Source organism: Capra hircus, chromosome 18 (genome assembly GCF_001704415.2).
Source record: "Capra hircus breed San Clemente chromosome 18, ASM170441v1, whole genome shotgun sequence".
Taxonomy (NCBI): Eukaryota; Metazoa; Chordata; class Mammalia; order Artiodactyla; family Bovidae; genus Capra; species Capra hircus.
Window position 1 is genome coordinate 66,191,986 of NC_030825.1, and position 20,269 is coordinate 66,212,254.

The 20,269-nt window shown below is 46.2% G+C and overlaps 1 protein-coding gene across 3 annotated transcripts; it reads left to right on the forward strand.

Moving 5' to 3' along the window:
* LOC102175793 (zinc finger protein 773) lies at positions 206–7,392 on the forward strand. Of its 3 annotated transcripts, XM_013971727.2 has the most exons (5): positions 206–500; positions 2,266–2,304; positions 4,074–4,200; positions 4,667–4,765; positions 5,651–7,392. In XM_013971727.2, the coding sequence occupies exons 1-5, from the start codon at positions 411–413 to the stop codon at positions 6,760–6,762; spliced, it is 1,467 nt and encodes a 488-aa protein (XP_013827181.2). In that variant the 5' UTR covers positions 206–410; the 3' UTR covers positions 6,763–7,392. The 3 variants fall into 3 exon arrangements, with proteins under 3 accessions (XP_013827181.2, XP_017918940.1, XP_017918941.1); XM_018063451.1 differs by lacking the exons at positions 2,266–2,304; positions 4,074–4,200 and having other exon boundaries at positions 422–500; XM_018063452.1 differs by lacking the exons at positions 206–500; positions 4,074–4,200.

A 20,269-nucleotide genomic window follows, 5' to 3' on the forward strand; every position in this document is an offset into this window, starting at 1 on the left:
GCTGTCTCGCGGTAACGGTTATGAGGTAAGGGCTATGCGGTAACCGGCCCGAGCAAACGGCTGCGCCAGCCCCGCCCTATTACCGGTCCACTTCCTGCAGGTTTGGCGGCGAGTGGACTACATTACCCAGCAGGCGCTGCTTCCTGCGGGGGCGGTGCTCAGCCGACAGCCCAGATAGTTCCCCGTTGGAACCCGCGGGGCGGGACTTCCGCCTTCGGGGTTGGGGCTGTCCTTTTGGGGGTCTCTAGGGTCTGTGTGCTTGATGAGAGGCTCCGGAAAGCTGGTGTTGAACTGGGGTGACGGGAGCGGGAAGGGGCGAGAGGAGGCTGACGTTCTCTTCTCGGCACTAATGCGGGTCTGACGTTCAGCAGCGGCCCCGGGAATCACCCGATTCCGATTCCGTGACAGGGATGCGTGGGGCCCGACCTGGTCCACAGCTCCTGGCCCTGCTCCGCCCACAGAGTCCGATGGCAGCGGCCGCTCTGAAAGTCCCGCCTGAGGTAAATGTTCGTTCTCCGGTCTCTCACCGCCGTCGCCCGGCTAGACGATAAAGGCTCCCCACCCCCCGCCCTTGATCGTCCCCTGCTCAGGCCCCTGGGTCCAGGTCTGTAAGGAGATCGTGGGTGAGAGGCAGTATTTCTGTCAGCCAGTATGATGGGACGTGGGAGAGGGTTACAGGCCTCGGGACCGGCACGATCAAAGCCTTGAAACAGTAACTGAACTGAGAGTGTTAAACTTGAGATTTGTCTGGAGTCTGCACGCAACCGCATGAGAGGATGAGTCGAATGGGACAAGGCAGCCGCAGCAGCTGGGCCTTCATTGTGCGGCCGCCAGTGGCCAGGGAGGGTTGTGAAGAGGAGAGGCTCAATCTGTGTGTCAGAATTGTCCAAAGTCTTCGCAGGGAAAAAGCGACAGGGGTAGGGGTGATGAGAGTGTGAGTGGAGACTGGAAGACCTGTGACGAAGTAAATACCGTGGAGTGCTGGTGGGCTCTGGACTGTAGCCGCTGGTGGCCAGAGTGGGGAGAAATGATCAGGTCTCTCACAGGCTTTAAAAGCGGGACAGACAGGATTTCCTGCCGCACCGGCTGTGGCTGTGAAAATGTAGGGAAGGAAGGACGAACCTGTTTTTTGGTTTGCAGGGAGCAGGTTTCAGGGAAAAGATTGGGAGTTGGATTTTGGACGTGGTAACCCTGAGGTTTCCCACAGTGGAGGTGTCGCATGGGCAACTTGCTCGCTCACTTGAGGGATTCCGGGGTTCCAGGGAGGGATCTGGGCTGGAGATATCCAAGGGATGGTGGGGGGTGGCCTGGTCCGTGGCATGGACTGGGGCTTATATTTAGAAGGAAGAATGTTCAGGTTTTTATTTCAGATGAGCCTGGAGGGTGGGCCGCCTCCAGAGGGGTGGATTCCTGTGCTCCAAAGTGTTTCTGGCTGGTATGGAGGAATGGTTAGCAGACCCAGGTCTGGGCTGGAGACTGAGATGGTCAGTGGTGTAGATTTGCCACTCCAGGCTCAGCAGGCCCTCTGTCCCCCTTGTGGAGAAAAAGAACACTCAGATAGGCTAGTAGGGCATCTCCTTTGATGCCTAAGTTCCCCCAGCTTTTAGGACAGGAGGCATGAGTAGCTGCTCCAGTGGAAAGGCCTCTAGCAGGCTTCCCTCCAGGAGGGTGTATACCAGGCAGCCAGTTGCCAGTTGGACTAGTAGCTACTCAGTTTTCTCAAGCCTAATCCCCTAGTTTCTTATCTTGTGAGTTTATGAATAAATACTCATTTAACACTTAACTGGTGAAAATACATATATACATATGTACATAAATATGTATGTATATGCATGCACACATAGGCAGTTAAGACAATGCAGCTTTAACAAGCTAACATATAATAATTAGTTGAAATATCAATATCCTGATAAGCATTTGATTAAATCAAACATCTTCAGTATTGTATTTTCTTAGTTAAAAGGCATGTTGAAAAAGTACATTTTTAATACCAACCAGGAAATACTGACAGAAGCATCACTTATGAGGACAGTGAGAGTCGATAGTTAGAACTTGATGCATAGAAATGAGCAAACAATAGTCCTCTTGGGTGGACATCATTATTATCCACATTTGACAGATCACAACACTTCACAGGGAGGTCGAGTATTTGTCCAAGATTACACAGCTGTTAAGAGGCATGCATCACCGAGGACTGAGGTAGCTTGGTTGAGCTGTTGGGGCCCGATATTATTGCCTTCTTCTCATGGCCTGGCTTTTCCACAGGTTGCTGTGGCTGCGGAGTGGCTTCCAGACCATGAAGAGGTAAATGATAGGTGTCCTGGATCCTTACCTTTTCACCTCCCACGTGCCTGGGTTCCAGCATTGTAGCGTTCTGGGACTTGTTTTACCTGCTATGCTCCTCACCGTGCCATCTAAGATCCCTGAAAGGTGGTCATCCAGGATCAGGTCCCTGAGTGCAGACCAGGAATCATATGGTTTGGTTCCCATTTCTGGCAGCCAGTGGCATGAAGCCTAGAAGAGTCCATTTACGGTGATTGTTAGAAAATATTAGAGGTGAGGTTGAGCTGGGAATGCCCAGCAAACTTAGGCCCCCCTCATTTGTGGAGGAAACAGCAAGCAGCAGAAGTTAGACCTGGAATGGTGGTCTGCAGAGGTGTGCCTCAATTCAGAGGGTGGTGGGAGCCACAGGAGGTTTAGAGCAGAAGAAGGAACTGATCAGAGCCAGGCATAATAAGCAGTCAGTTGAGTGGTAGGGCGCCCAGGGAGGAGGCTACTACAATAGCCCAGGTGAGGGTGGTGGAAGATGGGCCAGAGTGGTGGCAGTGGAGGTGGGCAACATGTTGGGAGTGTGAGTTTGTTCTTTCAAGTAGGTCTGAGCAGGCTCTCTGATGTGGAAGGTTGGGAGAGAAAAGAGGAAGCGTCAGGTGGTCCTGAGATGTTTGGCCTCACTAGCCAGAAGGAGGGAAGTGCCACCACGTCCAAGTTGGTGGCAAGAGGAATTATCACTGGGAATAGGGAGTTAGGTTCTGGCTGTTGAACCCAGAAATCCTCGAGTGGATTCCTCCCCTGGGCACCTGGACACACAGGCTGGAGTTCAGGTGAAGGGTTCAGATTGGATTCACCCACAGTGTGGATGGTGAATGGGCCAGGATGGAGCTGTGATCAGGTTTGGCAGGGGGCACCTTCAGGTCCTGTGGCAGTGCATTAGGTAACAAGGGAGGGGAGTGTGGGGCTGATGACTGGGTCTCTTGCTGGATGGGGTGCTGGGTTTCATAGAAACACATGAGGGGAGTGTAGTGGTCATGGTGGGGAGACATTGTAGGGATCAGGAGGATCTGGCTGGAAGCCAGATTTCCATGGGGAGTGGACATGAGATGTAAGTGGAGACCAGGCAGGGAGATGAGAGCAAAGCTGGTGCTACTGCTGATTCATCCAGCTGTAGGTTCCCCAGGCTCTTGTTCTTATGGCTGCGAGGACCTGGAAGTCAGCACAAAGTCACACGGGGTCCCCTGGGACTGTTGGTGGGCATGATGTGAGACAAGTAGACCTGGGCTTTGAACAAGTGTCAGAGGATGCTGAGACTGGTCAGGAGACTGCTTTGTAACACAGAATGGAAGAGGGCTGAGTGTACCTGAGATCTACTCCAGGTTTCAAGATGCTGAGGATGAAGCCAGGGTAAGGGCCAAGTAGGGTCAGGGCCATGAGGGAGGTGTGGTGTGAAGAACAATATGCATGTTGGGAGAGAGTGCCAGCCAGTGGCCCCAGGCCCTTGTACTGGGGTGAAAGGAGAAGGGGACTGAATTTTGGTGGTTCACCACAGTCTAAAGGATCTTGGGTGAATTGTCTTGCAGAAGGGTGAGGCTCTGTAGGTCAACACCAGAGCTCAGACGACACCTGTCCCCCACCTGTTGTTGCTGAGAACAGAACATGGTGATCGCTGGGGTGGCCAGGAGGGCGGGCATCAGCAGCCCCAGGGTCTGGTATCTCCACTGAGGTGGGGAGCTCGGGAGGAGGGTTAGAGTCCCAGGAAAGAAGGCTGCATGTAAACTGAACCATCCCCATCATGGCAGGGCCAAGTGACCTTTGAGGACGTGGCTGTCTACTTCTCCTGGGAGGAGTGGGGGCTCCTTGATGAGGCCCAGAGGCTCTTGTACCATGGGGTGATGCTGGAGACCTTCTCACTGATGGCCTCTCTCGGTAAGGTCCTTGCACCCTATAGCTCCTCCCCTCTCCAAGGGCAGGTCCATCCTTCCCAAAGCTGGTCTGTGGGCACTGCATCCTTTCTTGGGTCCTAGAGTAGGTATAACAGCCAAGCCTGGGTGCACCACCCACTTCTGTCCCCAAGCTGCTCCATGGTTGTGCAGGAATGGGTTTGGGGATCTCAAGTGTTGCGATCAGATGGATCCTACGCTACTGGACTCTCCCTGGCCTGGTGATGCCAAAGAGATCCATGGCAGTCCAACACCCCCACTTTGGCCCTCCTCTTTTGGCTGATAGGGGATATGCCTGTGTCAGGAACTGAGGCGCTGACCTGGCCACTGCTTGACCGGGATGTTTCTACAGCATCTTTTTCCAACCTTCTTGTTGGTTACACTCAGCCTGAGTTCCTGTGGGCTACTGAGGAGTGGGTCACTTTGACCCTCCTGCGTTGTTCCTTCTGTAGGACTCACATCGTCCAGGAACCATGACATGGCTCAGCTGGAGCAGCGTGGGGAGCCCTGTGTGCCTACCGGGGGAGTCTCAACCACAGCCACAGCAGCAGGTACTTGGAGGGAGGTGGCGGAGCGTGGGGGTGAACCCAGGGATGAGTTCACACCAGGAGTCTCCCCAGGAGGCCCTTATGCTTTGGTATCAGACAAGGGGCCAAGGCTGATTTCCATCTTTTTTCCGTCAGCTGACCACTTCTCAGCTGCCAGGGCTGTCACCTACCCTCTCTTCCACTCTGCAGTGCTCACTGACAGTGGCCTCATTTTCTACTGTTCTATGACCTGGCTAGTCAGCTGTGCCATGAGAGGAAACACAGGAGAGCCTAAGAAAAAACAAAGAAACAAACAGTTGATTGTGCTCACAGGTCCAAAGAGGTAGTCCCTACCTGTCGAGAGGGGAAGCGGGGGTCACACTGGACGGAGTGGGCTCCAACAAGCAGGAAGAAGCAGAGGGTGAGGACCTGTTAGCAGGTGCCTTTGTTGGTGGGGAAAGTACAAGAAAAGGCACAATGGCATTTTATGGGTGTATTTGAACATAATTAGGTCACACTCAGGGGAGGACAAGAAGGGCTGCTTGTGCAGGGGACCAGCCTCCTTACACCAGTGCACCTGGGCAGGGTGCTCCAGCCTGTGTGTTGGGATGCTGACACAGCTGGAAATAGGGAGCTTCACAGGTTACAGTACAGCTGATGCTGCGGTATCTCAACATCCTTAGCAATGCTCACTGTGATGGGTGACACTTGCCACCTAAGTTGTGGCGATGCTAAAGGTCACTGGGAGATTTGGGTTTTGCCACTAGAGGCACGTTGCAACAAAGGTGACAACTAAGAAGGGTCCCAGGAACCCCTTAGTGCCTGTGTCAGACACGTGTGAGGGTGCTGTGCTGTCCTGCCAAAGTCTATGTACTCACAGACACTTCATCAGCATTTCTGCACTTGCAGGTTGTTGGTGTGGAGCAGAGGCTGACGAGGCACCTTCTGAGCAGAGTGGTTGTGTAGAAGTGGACAGAGCAAACCTTCACCAACACCAGAGCCTGAACTCTGGAGAGAAATCCTCAACAAGAGAAGAGCATGAGGAGAATGGGAAGGTCTTCCCAGGAAGCTCTGGTCTTCCCAAACCTCAGGCGGCTCCTAGGGGAGGCGAGCCGTGTAGGAGCACGAAAAGCGGGGAGGGCGTTCCCCCTGGGAAAAGGCATTACAGGTGTAGTGAGTGTGGGAAAGCCTTTGGTCAGAAATACTTACTTGTTCAGCACCAGAGACTACACACGGGAGAAAAGCCTTATGAATGCAGTGAATGTGGGAAATTATTCAGCCATAAATCCAACCTTTTTATACACCAAATAGTTCACACTGGTGAAAGGCCTTACGGGTGTAGTGAATGTGGAAAATCCTTTAGCCGCAATGCTGACCTCATTCAACACCGGAGAGTCCACACTGGAGAAAAGCCTTTTAAATGCAGCGAATGTGGAAAAGCTTTCAGGCACAATTCCACACTTGTTCAGCATCACAGAATCCACACTGGAGTAAGGCCTTATGAGTGCAGTGAATGTGGGAAGTTCTTTAGCTTTAACTCAAGCCTCATGAAGCATCAGAGAGTTCACACTGGAGAAAGACCTTATAAGTGCAGTGAATGTGGGAAATTCTATAGCCACAAGTCAAGCCTCATTAATCACTGGAGAGTTCACACTGGAGAAAGGCCTTATGAATGCAGCGAATGTGGGAAATTTTTTAGCCAAAGCTCTAGCCTTGTGCAACACCGAAAAGTTCACACTGGAGAAAAGCCTTTTAAGTGCAATGAATGTGGAAGATTCTTTAGTGAGAATTCTAGCCTTGTTAAACACCAGAGAGTTCACACTGGAGCAAGACCTTATGGGTGCAGAGAATGTGGGAAATTTTTCCGCCACAGCTCCAGCCTTGTTAAGCATCGGAGGATTCACACTGGAGAAATGCCTTATGAGTGCAGCAGTTGTGGGAAATCATTTAGCCAGCGTTTCAACCTTGTACAGCACCAGAAAGTTCACAGTGGAGAAAAGTCTTGCAAGGTTCAAATGTGACGGACCCTTGCTTTTCTACCTGAGTATTAGATTTTCTTAAGTAAATGTTTCTTCATTTGCTGTATATCCTTCAGATCACTTTCAGCGGCTTTAAATGATGTCTTTATAATTTTCACCCATTTCCCTGGGAAGCAGGCCTGCAAAGCTCCTCACACTGTCATGCTGGAAACTGATGCAAATATTTAATTTTTTTAAGAATTTGCCACCTTGTATTCTAAATGGTTATACCATTTCACATTTCCTGGAGTGTGTTTGTTTTCCAGTTTCTTCATATCTTTGCTGAGTTTTGTATGTAAAATATTGGCCATATGTTTTTAGCAATTCTAGGGAATGTCTAGAAGTATTTCACTGTGATTTAAATTTGCATTTCCCTAGTGACTTGGTGTTCAGTATTTCTCCCTGTGTATTTGCCATCATTTCTTTAGTGAATTATCTGATCAAAGTTTTTTGCCTACTATTAAAAGAACTGTCTTGCAATTTCTTAATATATTCTGGATGCAAATGACTCATTTGATATATACTTTACCAATATTTCCTCTAAGTCTGTGGCTTTGGTTTCCTTAACAGTATCTTCCCTAGAGTAGAATTTCTTAACTTTCATGAAATACAACTTATCCATTTGTTCTTTTATTGGTTGTACTTTTCGTATTTTGCTCTTTTTCTCTTATGGTACTTTATCACTGCCTGTAAAAAAGCAAAACAAAACAAAAAAAAACCTTTCTTGGGTATGCTATTGGAACCCTAAGAGCCCTTTTAAATATCTAATTTTGTGAAATCTTTGTTAGTTTAAATACAGACAAAGAAGTTCAGTGTATGTAGAAATGTTTACATATGAACATACCCCCTATCTATTCAGTGACAGCCTAGAATGCAGACATATTCCAGCAGCTGTGAACATATTTAATGTCCAATTATTGGCTTATGAATACAGTATTTCAGTAAAAAGAATCAGAACTCCTTAGATAAGAGGCTACTTCTAGGTTAGAGCTGGAAAAGTTTAACATAAGCCAAGGAAATATCCTTGCCTTAGAAAATAAAGAAGTACTTGGGACTTCCCTTGTGGTCCAGTGTGTAAGGTATAGTTCGAGCAGAGGCCAAAAAAAAGAAAGACGACCTCAACAGAAGTAGGTTACCTTTATTCAGGCAAGGAGGGGTGACAGTCGGCCTAACGACCAGCTGAGCGCTGAGAGGGATCAGGGAGGCTCCATATTTATAGGGAGGTTTGTGGAAGCGATAAGGGAAACGTTAATCAGGCAGGATGTTTGGGGTATGCTTTAGCTGAGATGGTATTTGTAGTTGGGCAGGGGGTGATAAGTCTTCTGGGCAGGTGTAGGGGGAGGAAGGTTTCTGGACAGGGGGTGATAAGACCCAGATAGATGCAACCAGCCTGGAGCATCAGGGTGGGACCTAAAGTTAAGTATTGTTTTCTCCGAAGTTAGATGGTTCAGCAAGGGCCTTTGAGACTACTGTTTTCTAGGCCCCAAAGACTCCTTCACAGTGGCTAAGACTCTGCACTCCCAATGCATGCGACAGGGTTTGATCCTTGCTTGGGGAACTAGGACTCCTACGTGCTGTGCAGCACAGCCAAAAGAAAAGTAAAGAAGTAATCAAAGAATAATGATGCGGCAGCTTTCTATTACTGTACTGACAGATAACCACAAACCAATGGCTTGCTGCTGCTGCTGCTAAGGTGCTTCAGTCGTGTCCGACTCTGTGCGACCCCAGAGACGGCAGCCCACCAGGCTCCCCCGTCCCTGGGATTCTCCAGGCAAGAACATTGGAGTGGGTTGCCATTTCCTTCTCCAATGCATGAAAGTGAAAAGTGAAAGTGAAGTTGCTCAGTCGTGTCCAACTCCTAGCGACCCCAGGGACTGCAGCCTACTAGGCTCCTCCATGGGATTTTCCAGGCAAGAGTACTGTAGTGGGTTGCCATTGTCTTCTCCGAACCAATGGCTTAAACAACACCAATTTATTATACTATGGTTCTGTATATCGTATGTCCAGTAAGACACGGATGGGTCCGACTGGGCTAAACTCAAGTTGTTGCCAAAGTTGTGTGTGTGGGTTTTTTTTTTCCTGAGTGTTTAAAGAAAATTCTGTTTTCTGCTCATTTGAGTTGTTGGACAATTTCAGTTATTTGTGGTTCAGTTCAGTTCAGTTCAGTCACTCAGTCATGTTTGACTCTTTGTGACCCCATGGACTGCAGCACACCAGGCCTCCCTGTCCATCACCAGCTCCTGGAGTTTACTCAACATCACGTCCATCGAGTCAGTGATGCCATCCAGCCATCTCATCCTCTGTTGTCCCCTTCTCCTCCTGCCCTCAATCATTCCCAGCATCAGGGTCTTTTCCAATGAGTAAATTCTTCACATCAGGTGGCCAAAGTATTGGAGTTTCAGCTTCAGCATTAGTCCTTCCAGTGAATATTCAGGACTGATTTCCTTTAGGATGAACTGGTTGGATCTCCTTGCAGTCCAAGAGACTCTAAAAAGTCTTCTCCAACACCACAGTTCAAAAGCATCAATTCTTAAGCGCTCAGCTTTCTTTATAGTCCAATTCTCACATCCATACATAACTACTGGAAAACCCATAGCTTTAACTTGACGGACCTTTGTTGGCAAAGTAATGTCTCTGCTCCTTATATGCTGTCTGAAAGTGAAAGTCAAGTTGCTCAGTCATGTCCGACTCTGCAACCCCGTGGACTGTAGCCCACCAGGCTCCTCCATCCATGGGATTCTCCAGGCAAGAATACTGGAGTGGGTTGCCATTTCCTTCTCCAGGGGAATCTTCCCAACCCAAGGATCGAACCCAGGTCTCCCGCATTGCAGGCAGACGCTTTAATTTAGCCTCTGAACTACCAGGTTGGTCATAACTTTCCTTCTGAGAGGGTAACAGGCAGGAAGGTCAGGGGTCTCCAAATGGAGGAAATAGGCTGCAAGTGTCAGACATTTTTATCTGTCTTAAGCGGCAGGAGGAAACAAACTAGCGATATTTTTTTCCTTCTCTATACAAATTTAAAAGGAGGTTTCTCTTAAAATACTGTGTTGCCATAATGACAGGTTTCACCTGAAGTTAACTATTCTCAAACCTCAAGTTAACCAATGCATTTTTCTTATGGAAATGTTTGTCTTAAGCTATGTTAATGTACTATGCATTTACCCCAGACTCTGTCTTCAAGTGGTTGTGCCTAATGGCTCAGAATCTACTTGACAAGCCAGTATATTATACTCAGATATTGTCCCCCTAATCTATGTAAATGAAACTATTTGTATGGTAATCTGCCCTTCTACAAGATTCAAGTCAATCATTTTATGGCCTGAGATGAATCATCTGGTGCCAAGATTATCCCAAAATGCATCTTATGGGTGGGGGGCCTGGAGCCATTCTGAGTTTTAAGGCATTCCTTTCTTTCATGAACAGACTGCTAGTGACTATATAACATCCAGCTGAAGACTGGCAGGGGGGCACTCTTTCTGCCCCCTTCTGATGCCTATGTCTGAAGCTTTCTCTATCTCCTTTATACTTTAATAAATCTTTATTACACAAAAGCTCTGAGCGATCAAGCCTCATCTCTGGCCCCGGATTGAATTCTTCTCCCACAGAGGCCAATAATCCCAGCGTCTTTTCATTCAGCAACAACCTTTCACTTCCAAAGAGCAAACGTCTTTTAATTTCAAGGCTGCAGTCACCATCTGCAGTGGTTTTGGAGCCCAAAACAATAAAGTTTGTTTCTACTGTTTCCCCATCTATTTGCCATGAAGTGCTGGGACTAGAGGCCATGATCTTAGTTTTCTGAATGTTGAGTTTTAAGCCAACTTCTTCACTCTCCTCTTTCATCAAGAGGCTCTTTAGATCTTCTTCGCTTTCTGCCATAAGGGTGGTGTCATCTGCATATCTGAGGTTATTGATATTTCTCTCAGCAATCATGATTCCAGCTTGTGCTTCACCCAGCCCAGTGTTTCTCATGATGTACTCTGCATATACGTTAAATAAGCAGGGTGACAATATACAGCCTTGACACTCCTTTTCCTATTTGGAACCAGTCTGTTGTTCCATGTCCAGTTCTAACTGTTGCTTCCTGACCACATACAGATTTCTCAAGAGGCAGGTCAGGTGGTCTGGTAATCCCATCTCTTTAAGAATTTCCCGGAGTTTATTGTGGCCCACACAGTCAAAGGCTTTGGCGTAAGCAATAAAGAAGTAGATGTTTTTCTGGAACTCTCTTGCTTTTTCAATGATCCAACAAATGTTGGCAATTTGATCACTGGTTCCTCTGCCTTTTCTAAATCCAGCTTCAACATCTAGAAGTTCACAGTTCATATACTGTTGAAGCTTGGCTTGGAGAATTTTGAGCATTACTTTACTAGTGTGTGAGAAGAGTGCAATTGTGTGGTAGTTTGAGCATTCTTTGGCATTGCCTTTCTTTGGGTTTGGAATCAAAACTGACCTTTTCCAGTCCTGTGGCCACTGCTGAGTTTTCCAAATGTGCTGGCATATTGAGTGCAGCACTTTCACAGCATCATCTTTTAGGATTTGAAATACCTCAACTGGAATTCCATCACCTCCACTAGCTTTGTTTGTAGTGATGCTTTCTAAGGCCCATTTGACTTCACTTTCCAGGATGTCTGGCTCTAGGTGAGTGATCATACCATCGTGATTAGCTGGGTTGTGAAGATCTTTTTTGTATAGTTCTTCTGTGTATTCTTGCCACCTCTTTCTTAATATCTTCTGTTTCTGTTAATATCTTCTGTCTATACAATTTCTGTCTTTTATTGAGCCCATCTTTGCATGAAATGTTCCCTTGGTATCTCTAGTTTTCTTGAAGAGATCTCTAGTCTTTCCCATTCTATTGTTTTCCTCTATTTCTTTACACTCATCACTGAAGAAGGCTTTATGTCTCCTTGCTATTCTCTGGAATTCTGCATTCAAATGGGTATATCTTTCCTTTTCTACTTTGCTTTTCGCTTCTCTTTTTTTCACAGCTATTTGTAAGGCATCCTCAGACAATAATTTTGCTTTTTTTGCATTTCTTTTTCTTGGGGATGTTCTTGATTCCTGTCTCCTGTACAATGTCACGAACTTCTGTCCATAGCTCTTCATGCACTCTATCAAATCTAATCCCTTGAATCTATTTGTCACTTCCACTGTATAATCCTAAGGGATTTAATTTAGATCATACCTGAATGACCTCGTGGTTTTCCCTACTTTCTTCAATTTAAGTTTGAATTTGGCAATAAGGAGTTCTTGATCTGATCCACAGTCAGCTTCCAGTCTTGTTTTTGCTGATTGTATAGAGTTTCTCCATCTTTGGCTGCAGAGAATATAATCAATCTGATTACACTATTGACCATCTGATGATGTCCATGTATAGAGTCTTCTCTTGTGTTATTGGAAGAGGGTGTTTGCTATGACCTGTGCATTCTCTTGACAAAACTCTATTAGACTTTGCTCTGCTTCATTCTGTACTCCAAGGCTAAATTTGCCTGTTACTCCAGGTGTTTCTTGCCTTCCTACTTTTGCATTTCAGTCCCCTATAATGAAAAGGACATCTTTTTTGGGTGTTAGTTCTAAAAGGTCTTGTAGGTCTTCATATAACCTGTCAACTTCAGCTTCTTCAGCATTACTGGTTGGGGCATAGACTTGGATTACTGTGCTATTGAGTGGTTTGCCTTGGAAATGAAAACAGAGATCATTTTGTTGTTTTTGAGATTGCATCCAAGTACTGCATTTCAGACTCTTGTTGACTATGATGGCTACTCCATTTCTTCTAAGGGATTCTTGCCCACCATAGCATATATGATGGTCAGCTGAGTTAAATTTACCCATTCTAGTCCATTTTAGTTCGCTGATTCCTAGAATGTCGATGTTCACTCTTGCCATCTCCTGTTTGACCACTTCCAATTTGCCTTGATTCATGGACCTAACATTCCAGGTTCCTATGCAATATTGCTCTTTATAGCAGTGGACTTTGCTTCTATCACCAGCCACATCCACCACTGGGTGTTGTTTTTGCTTTGGCTCCATCCCTTCGTTCTTTCTGGAGTTATTTCTCCACTGATCTCCAGTAGCATAACTGGCACCTACCAACTTGGGGAGTTCATCTTTCAGTGTCCTGTCTTTTTACCTTTTCATACTGTTCATGGGGTTCTCAAGGCAAGAATACTGAAGTGGTTTGCCATTCCCTTCTCCAGTGGAACACATTTGTGGTTGTGGGACTGATATTCTTGTTTTCTTAAAGATGAAACAGTACCAACTGTATAGAAATTCTTCTAAAAGAAGATTCAAACACTTCCCAACTATTAATAGTTAAGTGACTGTTACAACTGTTGAGCAGCTAATGTGTGTGCTAAGTGGCTTCAGTTGTGTCTGACTCAGTACTATCCCATGGACTGTAGCTCTCTAGGCTTCTCTGTCCACAAGATTCTCCAGGCAAAGATACTAGAGTGTGTTGCCATTTCCTCCTTCAGGGGATCTTCTTGACTCAGAGATTGAACCCATTTCTCTTACGTCTCCTGCATTGGCAGGCAGGTTCTTTACCATTAGCGCCACCTGGGAAGCCAATACTTCAATCATCAACTAATACTTCAATATAAAATAAAAAGTTAAAAAAAAAAGGGACTAGCACCCACATGAACATAGCAAACTGAATCCAGCCATATACATATGTGAACACATAAATCATAACCTAGTGCTGTTTATCAAGAATGCAAAGATGATTCAACAATTGAACCTGTTATCTGTCTTAATAGACTAAAAACTAATCTCAAAGATGTAGTGGGAGCATTTCTCAGAATCGAAACCAGTGAATGATAGAAATTCTCAGCAAATTAGGATTAGATGGGAACTTCCTGATAACACATTTGATGTTGAAAGCCTAATGCTTTTGCCCTGATATTGGGAATAATGCAAATGTGTCTATGCTCATCACTTTATTTAACATTGTATTGGTACTAAAGAACTGTGTTTGTAACATGAAGGGGGGAAAAAAAAAAGGTCTAAAGATTGTAAAGGTAGGGACTTCCTTTGTGGTCCAGTGGCTAAGACTCTGCTCCCAAAGCAGGGGGCCAGGGTTCAATCCCTGGTCAGAGAACTAGATCCTACATGCCACAACTAATAGTTCACATGCTGCAACTAAGAATGGGCGGAGCCAAATAAAAAATATTTTTTAAAAAAGATTGTAAAGGTAGAACAAAAACTTCTATTCAAGTAAGACATGATTATGTTGAAAATTACAACTCATTCACTAGAAAGCTACTAGATCAAATGATTGAGAATGATTGAGTTTAGTGAGGTCACAGGATAAAAGGCCAATATACAAAAATGACTTGTTTCTGATACTAGCAATGACTGTTTGGAAATTGAAAAAAAAATGATATCTTTTATAATAACATCAAAATATGATGTATTTAGAAATAAACTGAATAAAAATATGTTCAAAAACTATTAAAAAATCATCATACACCACTGAGAAATATTAAGGACCTAAATAGTTTCACTGGCAAATTATACAAAACATTTAAAGGATAAATAATACCACAATAACACGTCTTTTCAGAAAATAAGAGGAAGGAATGCTTCTCAACTCATTTTAAGAGATGAGCCTATCTGATACAAAAATGTAACAAGCACACAAAATAACTACAGAACTATTTCCTGGTGGCTCAGTCAGTAAAGAGACTGCTTGCAATGAAGGAGACCTGGGTTTGGTCTCTGGTTCGGGAAGATCCCCTGGAGAAGGGTATGGCAACCCACTCCAGTATTCTTGCCTGGGAAATCCCATGGACAGAGGAGCCTAGTGGGCTACAGTTCATGGGGTCACAAAGAGTCGGACACGACTTAGCGATTAAACCACCACCACGACCACAGTCCTAATTAATAGAGGTGAAAAAATATACAGCAAATTAAATCCATAAGAAAGTAAATATGCATCACTGGATTTTACCAGAGGAAAATATGGCTGACTGAACACTAGGGAAACAATTGGCCCTCATCCCTCGCCTGTTCAGTGACCAGAGCGAGCCTGTTGATAAAAGCAGGGCCCTGTGGGGCTCCTGGGCACAGAGTCTTTCAGTGTCCCTCATTTCTTTGGTTACAGGAAATAGCCTTCATTCAGCCTCCACGACCTTACCTGAGCTCCAAGGGGCAGGTAACAATTCCAAGCAGTTGTTAATTAGGGAAGGAGGGGATGTGAGACCAGGGAGAAACAAGCAGTCAAGAGCAGCCTTGGGGGACGGTCCAGTTTCCCCACCAAGGGATACATATAACAATATCTTTGAGCTATTTGTAGATACTGAAACCCCCTCCAGGTGGGAGAAATTAATGATTAAGAAGGTATGCTGCCCACAAGCATGTAGACCCCAGACCAGCTGGACCTGAAGGTTGATGATGCAGACTCCTACTTACCTCACCATCAACCATTCAGAAGAATGTTTGATGCTGATCACGCCCTCTTTGAACAATTACTACAAAATTTTCAACTATCTTCTCCAAGTGGGGACACACAGTTTAGAGGGAACATGCTGTGTCCTCCTTCTACTTCAAAATTCTTTCTGTGCGATTCGATTCACACAGGTGAACAGAAAAGCTGAGCTTTAGGAATCACTATTAAGAGCTGAGTTAGGGCACCTCTCTCAGCTCTAACCGTCTATGGCTCCTACAGCCCTCACAAGGCCCAGCTCCTCATTTGCCATTCCGTGGCTGATTTCTGCCTACCTGGTCTCAGGTCCCAAAAAACATAAAGTACACTTACGGTTTCAAGAACATCCCCAGTCCAGTGCCACATCGAAGCATACGAACATGCTAGTTCTTGAAACCCTTACCTCATCCTACCAGGTTCCCCAAATGGACATGTTTCACACAATCCCCTACTCAATTAAGAACCATGGGCCAAGAATGACTCACCTCTGGGTACCCCAAACAGGGCAGAGAGAGCGGAAGGGGAAAGTCCTAGGACAACAGCATCCTCTATGTCATGTCCCGAGGCTAACAGGACCACGGTTCCAGGGGCTGGTGGCCTAAAGGCCACCGACTCACCTGTGTCCGGCCCAGCTGACTGTCGCCAGTGGACCCCATGAACTGAGCAGGGAGCCCGGCGGGTCCTTCTAGCTGAGTGGATTCCCTAGTTATCTGGCACTGGTCAGGCGTGACCTTGGCTGGCCCGCACTAGCAGCCTCAGCTCCTCACGTGTAAAAGGCACACAAGGACAAGTACGCCAACTCCGGGAACCAGAAGGAAGGAGGGCTGGTGCAGAGCCCGAAGAATGCACAGCCAGGCGGAGGGCTTGCACAAAGGCGCAGAGAAGGGTCCAATTCTCTTTCCCTTGCTTCCTTATTTGATCCCTAATAGCTACCCCGGAAATACCCCCAGGTCTGGACTCAGGTCTCCACCAAAGAGAGACACTGACCCCCATCAGCCTCTGTCACGTCACCGGAAGTCCGGCCTCCACCTCCGCGGGAGGTTCCAGCTCTGTCCTGGGTCGTCACTGGACGAGTGTCTGCCGCCCACACACAAGCACAGGCCGTTGGGTAATGTAGTTTTTGTCTTGCATCCCACCCTTCCCATTCTCCATAGGGAAGGCCAAACAACCTTCGAGACCCTGGAAGACAATGCTGTGCTGTTCCAAAGATGACCACGCTAGATTTCTGTGGCCATGTTGGGCAAAGCCATCCACCCCTGCCTGTGAAGCCCTTGGCAAGCTTCTTAAGTCTCTCACACCCTCAGGAAAAATATGCCACTAAAAATCATGAGGAAGGGTACTCCCCGGTGGTCTTGTGTTTAAGACTTGGTGCTCTCACTGCTTAGACCCGGGTTCCATTCCCACTTGGGGATTTAAATGTAGGCACGCAACTATGGCGCAGCAGTGAAGAATCCGCTTGCAGTGCAGGAGACAGGTTTGATCCTTGGGTTGCGAGGAACCCCTGGAGGAGGAAATGGCAACCCACTCTAGTTCTCATTTGGAAAATCCCATGATCAGAGGAGCTTGGTAGGTTAACAGTCCATGGGGTTGCAAAAAGTTGGCCATGACTGAGCAGGCACACACAATGTCTAGTGTATGAGGTAAGGGAGCAGCTGATACTTTGGTATTCTGTCAGTGTCTGTTTCTGAGAGTGAACGGTTGGTTCATGGCTGACAAGTATCCAACAAAGCAAAAAAACGAAAAACAAACAAACCAACCCAAAAATGGTACTAGAAAGATAAGTTGCTTACACTGTCTTTGTGAGCTAACATCAAATGATGATTTTACTCAGTGGTTCCCAAGCCGGTAACATCAGCATCACCAAGGACTTTGCTAAAACTGCCCGTACATGGTCAGTCCATGGATAGCCTGAACCTGCAGCTCCCAAGACAGCACTAAATCCTGGGGCATGTGAGAACAGCAATCACACACCCACGGGGACATCCCAGCAGAGAAGCAAAAATGAGACGATGCCATAAAGACACAATTTCACAATCGCTTCTGCCCATATGCCATTGTCTGAAACTCATTGACGTGGTCCATGGAAGAGAAGCTGTGTGTTGATAAAGAAATAATCGGATAGGAGACCATGTATGCAGTATCTAGTACAATCCATCAGTTCAGTCACTGGGATAATGGATTTCATTATCCCTCCTACATATTCAGCACTATTTATTGCTTTTCAGTTGAAAATCTCAAACCCCATTCCTCTGTTCTTAACCTAAACTAAGACAACAAGGCAATACACAAAATAATTTGGCACTCATTCCCAGTATTATTATGGTTCTGGAATACAGTGGCAGGAACTACTGAAGGACCTGCTGAAGAGACAGGCTGCCAATCCAGATTTCTATACACACAGCAAAGTTGCCTTTTAAGAAAAAGTACGAGTAGGCACTTCCCTGGTGCTCCAGTGCTTGAGTCCTTGCTCCCAATGCAGGGAGCACAGGTTTGAATGCTGGTCGGGGAACTAAGATCCCATGTGCCACAGGACGTAGCCAAAAAAAGAAGAGTGTGACTGTTTTGAACTCCATATGAGAAATTTAATAGAAAATTAACGCACACGAAATGAAATCCTAAAGTTTATATTTAAGGATTTGGAAACCGATCTCAGATGGAAGACCTGCAATAATAGAAACAATGAGGGTCCAAGAGGGTAAATGCCTGCGTAGATGGATACAACAGCTCATAATTTGTATTAAACATGAATGATGTTTCCTTGTGGAGTTAGAATGATGGAATTAACATACAGGGTCTCAACACATAGACTGAGATACAGATATACTGGTAAGTCTCTTACATAGTAGCGAAGAAGAAAAAGTACTTATAATTCTGTGCTCTACTGTTTTTAATAAGTGCTTATAAATCTTAAACAATAACAAACACAATTAGAGAATATGCTTTCCAAACTAGAATAAAGAAAACCTAGAAGTAATTAATAGAAAACTTAAAGGGGAGGAGGGGAGAAAAAGAACAAGTGATGCAAAAAAATCCAAAAAATAAGAGTGCATATTTAAACTCAAATTATGTATATCAACTATAACATTAAATAAATATGGGATAAGTTAAATTAGCAGTCAGTACTTTCGGACAGCTCAAAATTCCCTTCACAAGAGATTTTTTTTTTTTTTTTTTTTTCACAAGAGATTTTTAAAGGGAGGTTTTGAATTTCTATTCAGAGAAACAGAAATTTGGCTGATGGAGAACCAAGACCTTATGCTGAATGTCACTAGAGCCCATGATTAAGCTTCTTAAGGAATAAAATCTGCTGAGAAGCCATCAGGAAATTACCAGCAGCACAGCTCCTGGTGAGGAAAGGAGAGAATGGCATGGAGCGGTAACTTGTGAGTAACAACAGCCAACTTTTAAGCACATCCACATACCCAGCCACATGACAGGCTCTTTACAACACTATCCTTTAACCTGCACAACAACCCGGTGAGGCATGCTGGTCAACACACTTGTTTCATAAATAATGAAGGTTCCAATGGTTAATCCAACTCCAAGTTTACAAGGGAGAAAACCAAGAACCCAGAAGTTTCCTGAGCTGGTCTGAGTTATGGGCACCGCTGAGTAGCACAGCTGAGAACGGTGGCCCAAGTGACGGAGATCTCATCACTGCTCTCCTTACCCTCCTGCCTGAAGTCATATAATCTGGGCAGGGCCAGGACCCTTCCTGGGTCAGAGAAATAAGCTCATGGAAAATTCAACTGCCCAAACTACCAGGATGATCTATAAGAAGTCTTTCTGACTTGTGTGTGTCCCAGAAAAGGACCTTAAGCCTCACTCACCACAGTCGTTAAAACTGGGAACTGTGACACTTGTGACCGAGAAACTGGACACACTGTCAAGCCATGGGCCATGTTTCCTATGGATGCAGAGGGCTCTGTCAGGGCTGAAGGGGCAGAGTCATTCCCGGAGACTCACCCCAACATCCAAACTACGCACATGTCCCATCAACTCTGCCTCCGAATATGTCCCAGGTCATCTCTTAAGCCACCATCCTGGGCCAGTCCACTGTCAACATCCTCCTGGACTGTAGTGGCCTCCTCCCTCTCTCCAACATCAGTTCTTTGTCCTCCTCAGTCTGTGCTCCACACAGCAGCCAAAGGGAGGCTTAGAGACAAATGACATCATCCTGCTGTCCTGTGAGTCCCTTCCTCAGCTCCCAGAGCAGTTGCAATACAACCCACATTTCTCATGATGCCCTGCCCCTCCGTCTCACTGCCCATCACCTGCTTCCTCTGGTCTTCAGCTGTTTCCTCTGACAGTCCCAGCTCTGGCCTGCCTCAGGATCTTGGCACATGCTGTTCCCTTTGCAAGGAGTGCTCTTCTCCATCTTCAAACATGGCTGGGGCTCTTCTGTCCCTCACAGTCCTGTATACCTTCTGTTCCTTTTCCCACGCATTAGTTTAACAGCCATCTTTCTACTTTCACAGACATGCAGACAGACTTGTGGGGAAGTGACATCACTAAGGTCATCCAGATGGTGATAGGCACAGCTCAGGAACATTGGCATCCCAACTGTCCCCAGAGTCCAAGCTCGCAGCCACTGGACCACTCCTCCTGATCACATCTGGCCTCCACGCCAAAGTTTTGACCTTGTTCCTCATTATGCTGAATGGGGATTGCAGGCATGTTACTATCACAGCAACAACACTGGCGCACCTCACCTGTGTGTTATGTCGGTTTCCCATTCTAGACATGAGTCACAAGACTCATGTCACAGTCACCCATGTATCTCCATAACCCAGGACACTGCGTGGAGCAACAGGGATGAAAGATGGGGTTCTCACGACTCCTGCCCATCAAACCAGCAAGAGCACAGTGGACCCCTCTATACACAGAAAATTAGATGGGGTGACACAGGCCATTAGGGAAAGGGGTCCTTCATCCATGGGGATGCACGTACTCCTGTGTTGGGACAAACTGAGTTCCAGGTCTCTTCATGGGCCATGTAACAAGGAACTTTGAGGTGTAGAAAGAAACTCCTTCTGCTGAGAACCACATCATGTCTTGGGACATGGTCTCCTCAGTGAAAGGGCTCAGCTA

What these genes read in the sequence shown, in the direction of transcription:
- LOC102175793 (XM_013971727.2), top strand. Translation starts at nt 411, where the DNA reads ATGCGTGGGGCCCGACCTGGTCCACAGCTCCTGGCCCTGCTCCGCCCA. An exon ending in GGCTTCCAGACCATGAAGAG is followed by an intron (nt 2,305 to 4,073) that starts GTAAATGATAGG and finishes CCATCATGGCAG; the next exon opens with GGCCAAGTGACCTTTGAGGA. An exon ending in AACCACAGCCACAGCAGCAG is followed by an intron (nt 4,766 to 5,650) that starts GTACTTGGAGGG and finishes CTGCACTTGCAG; the next exon opens with GTTGTTGGTGTGGAGCAGAG.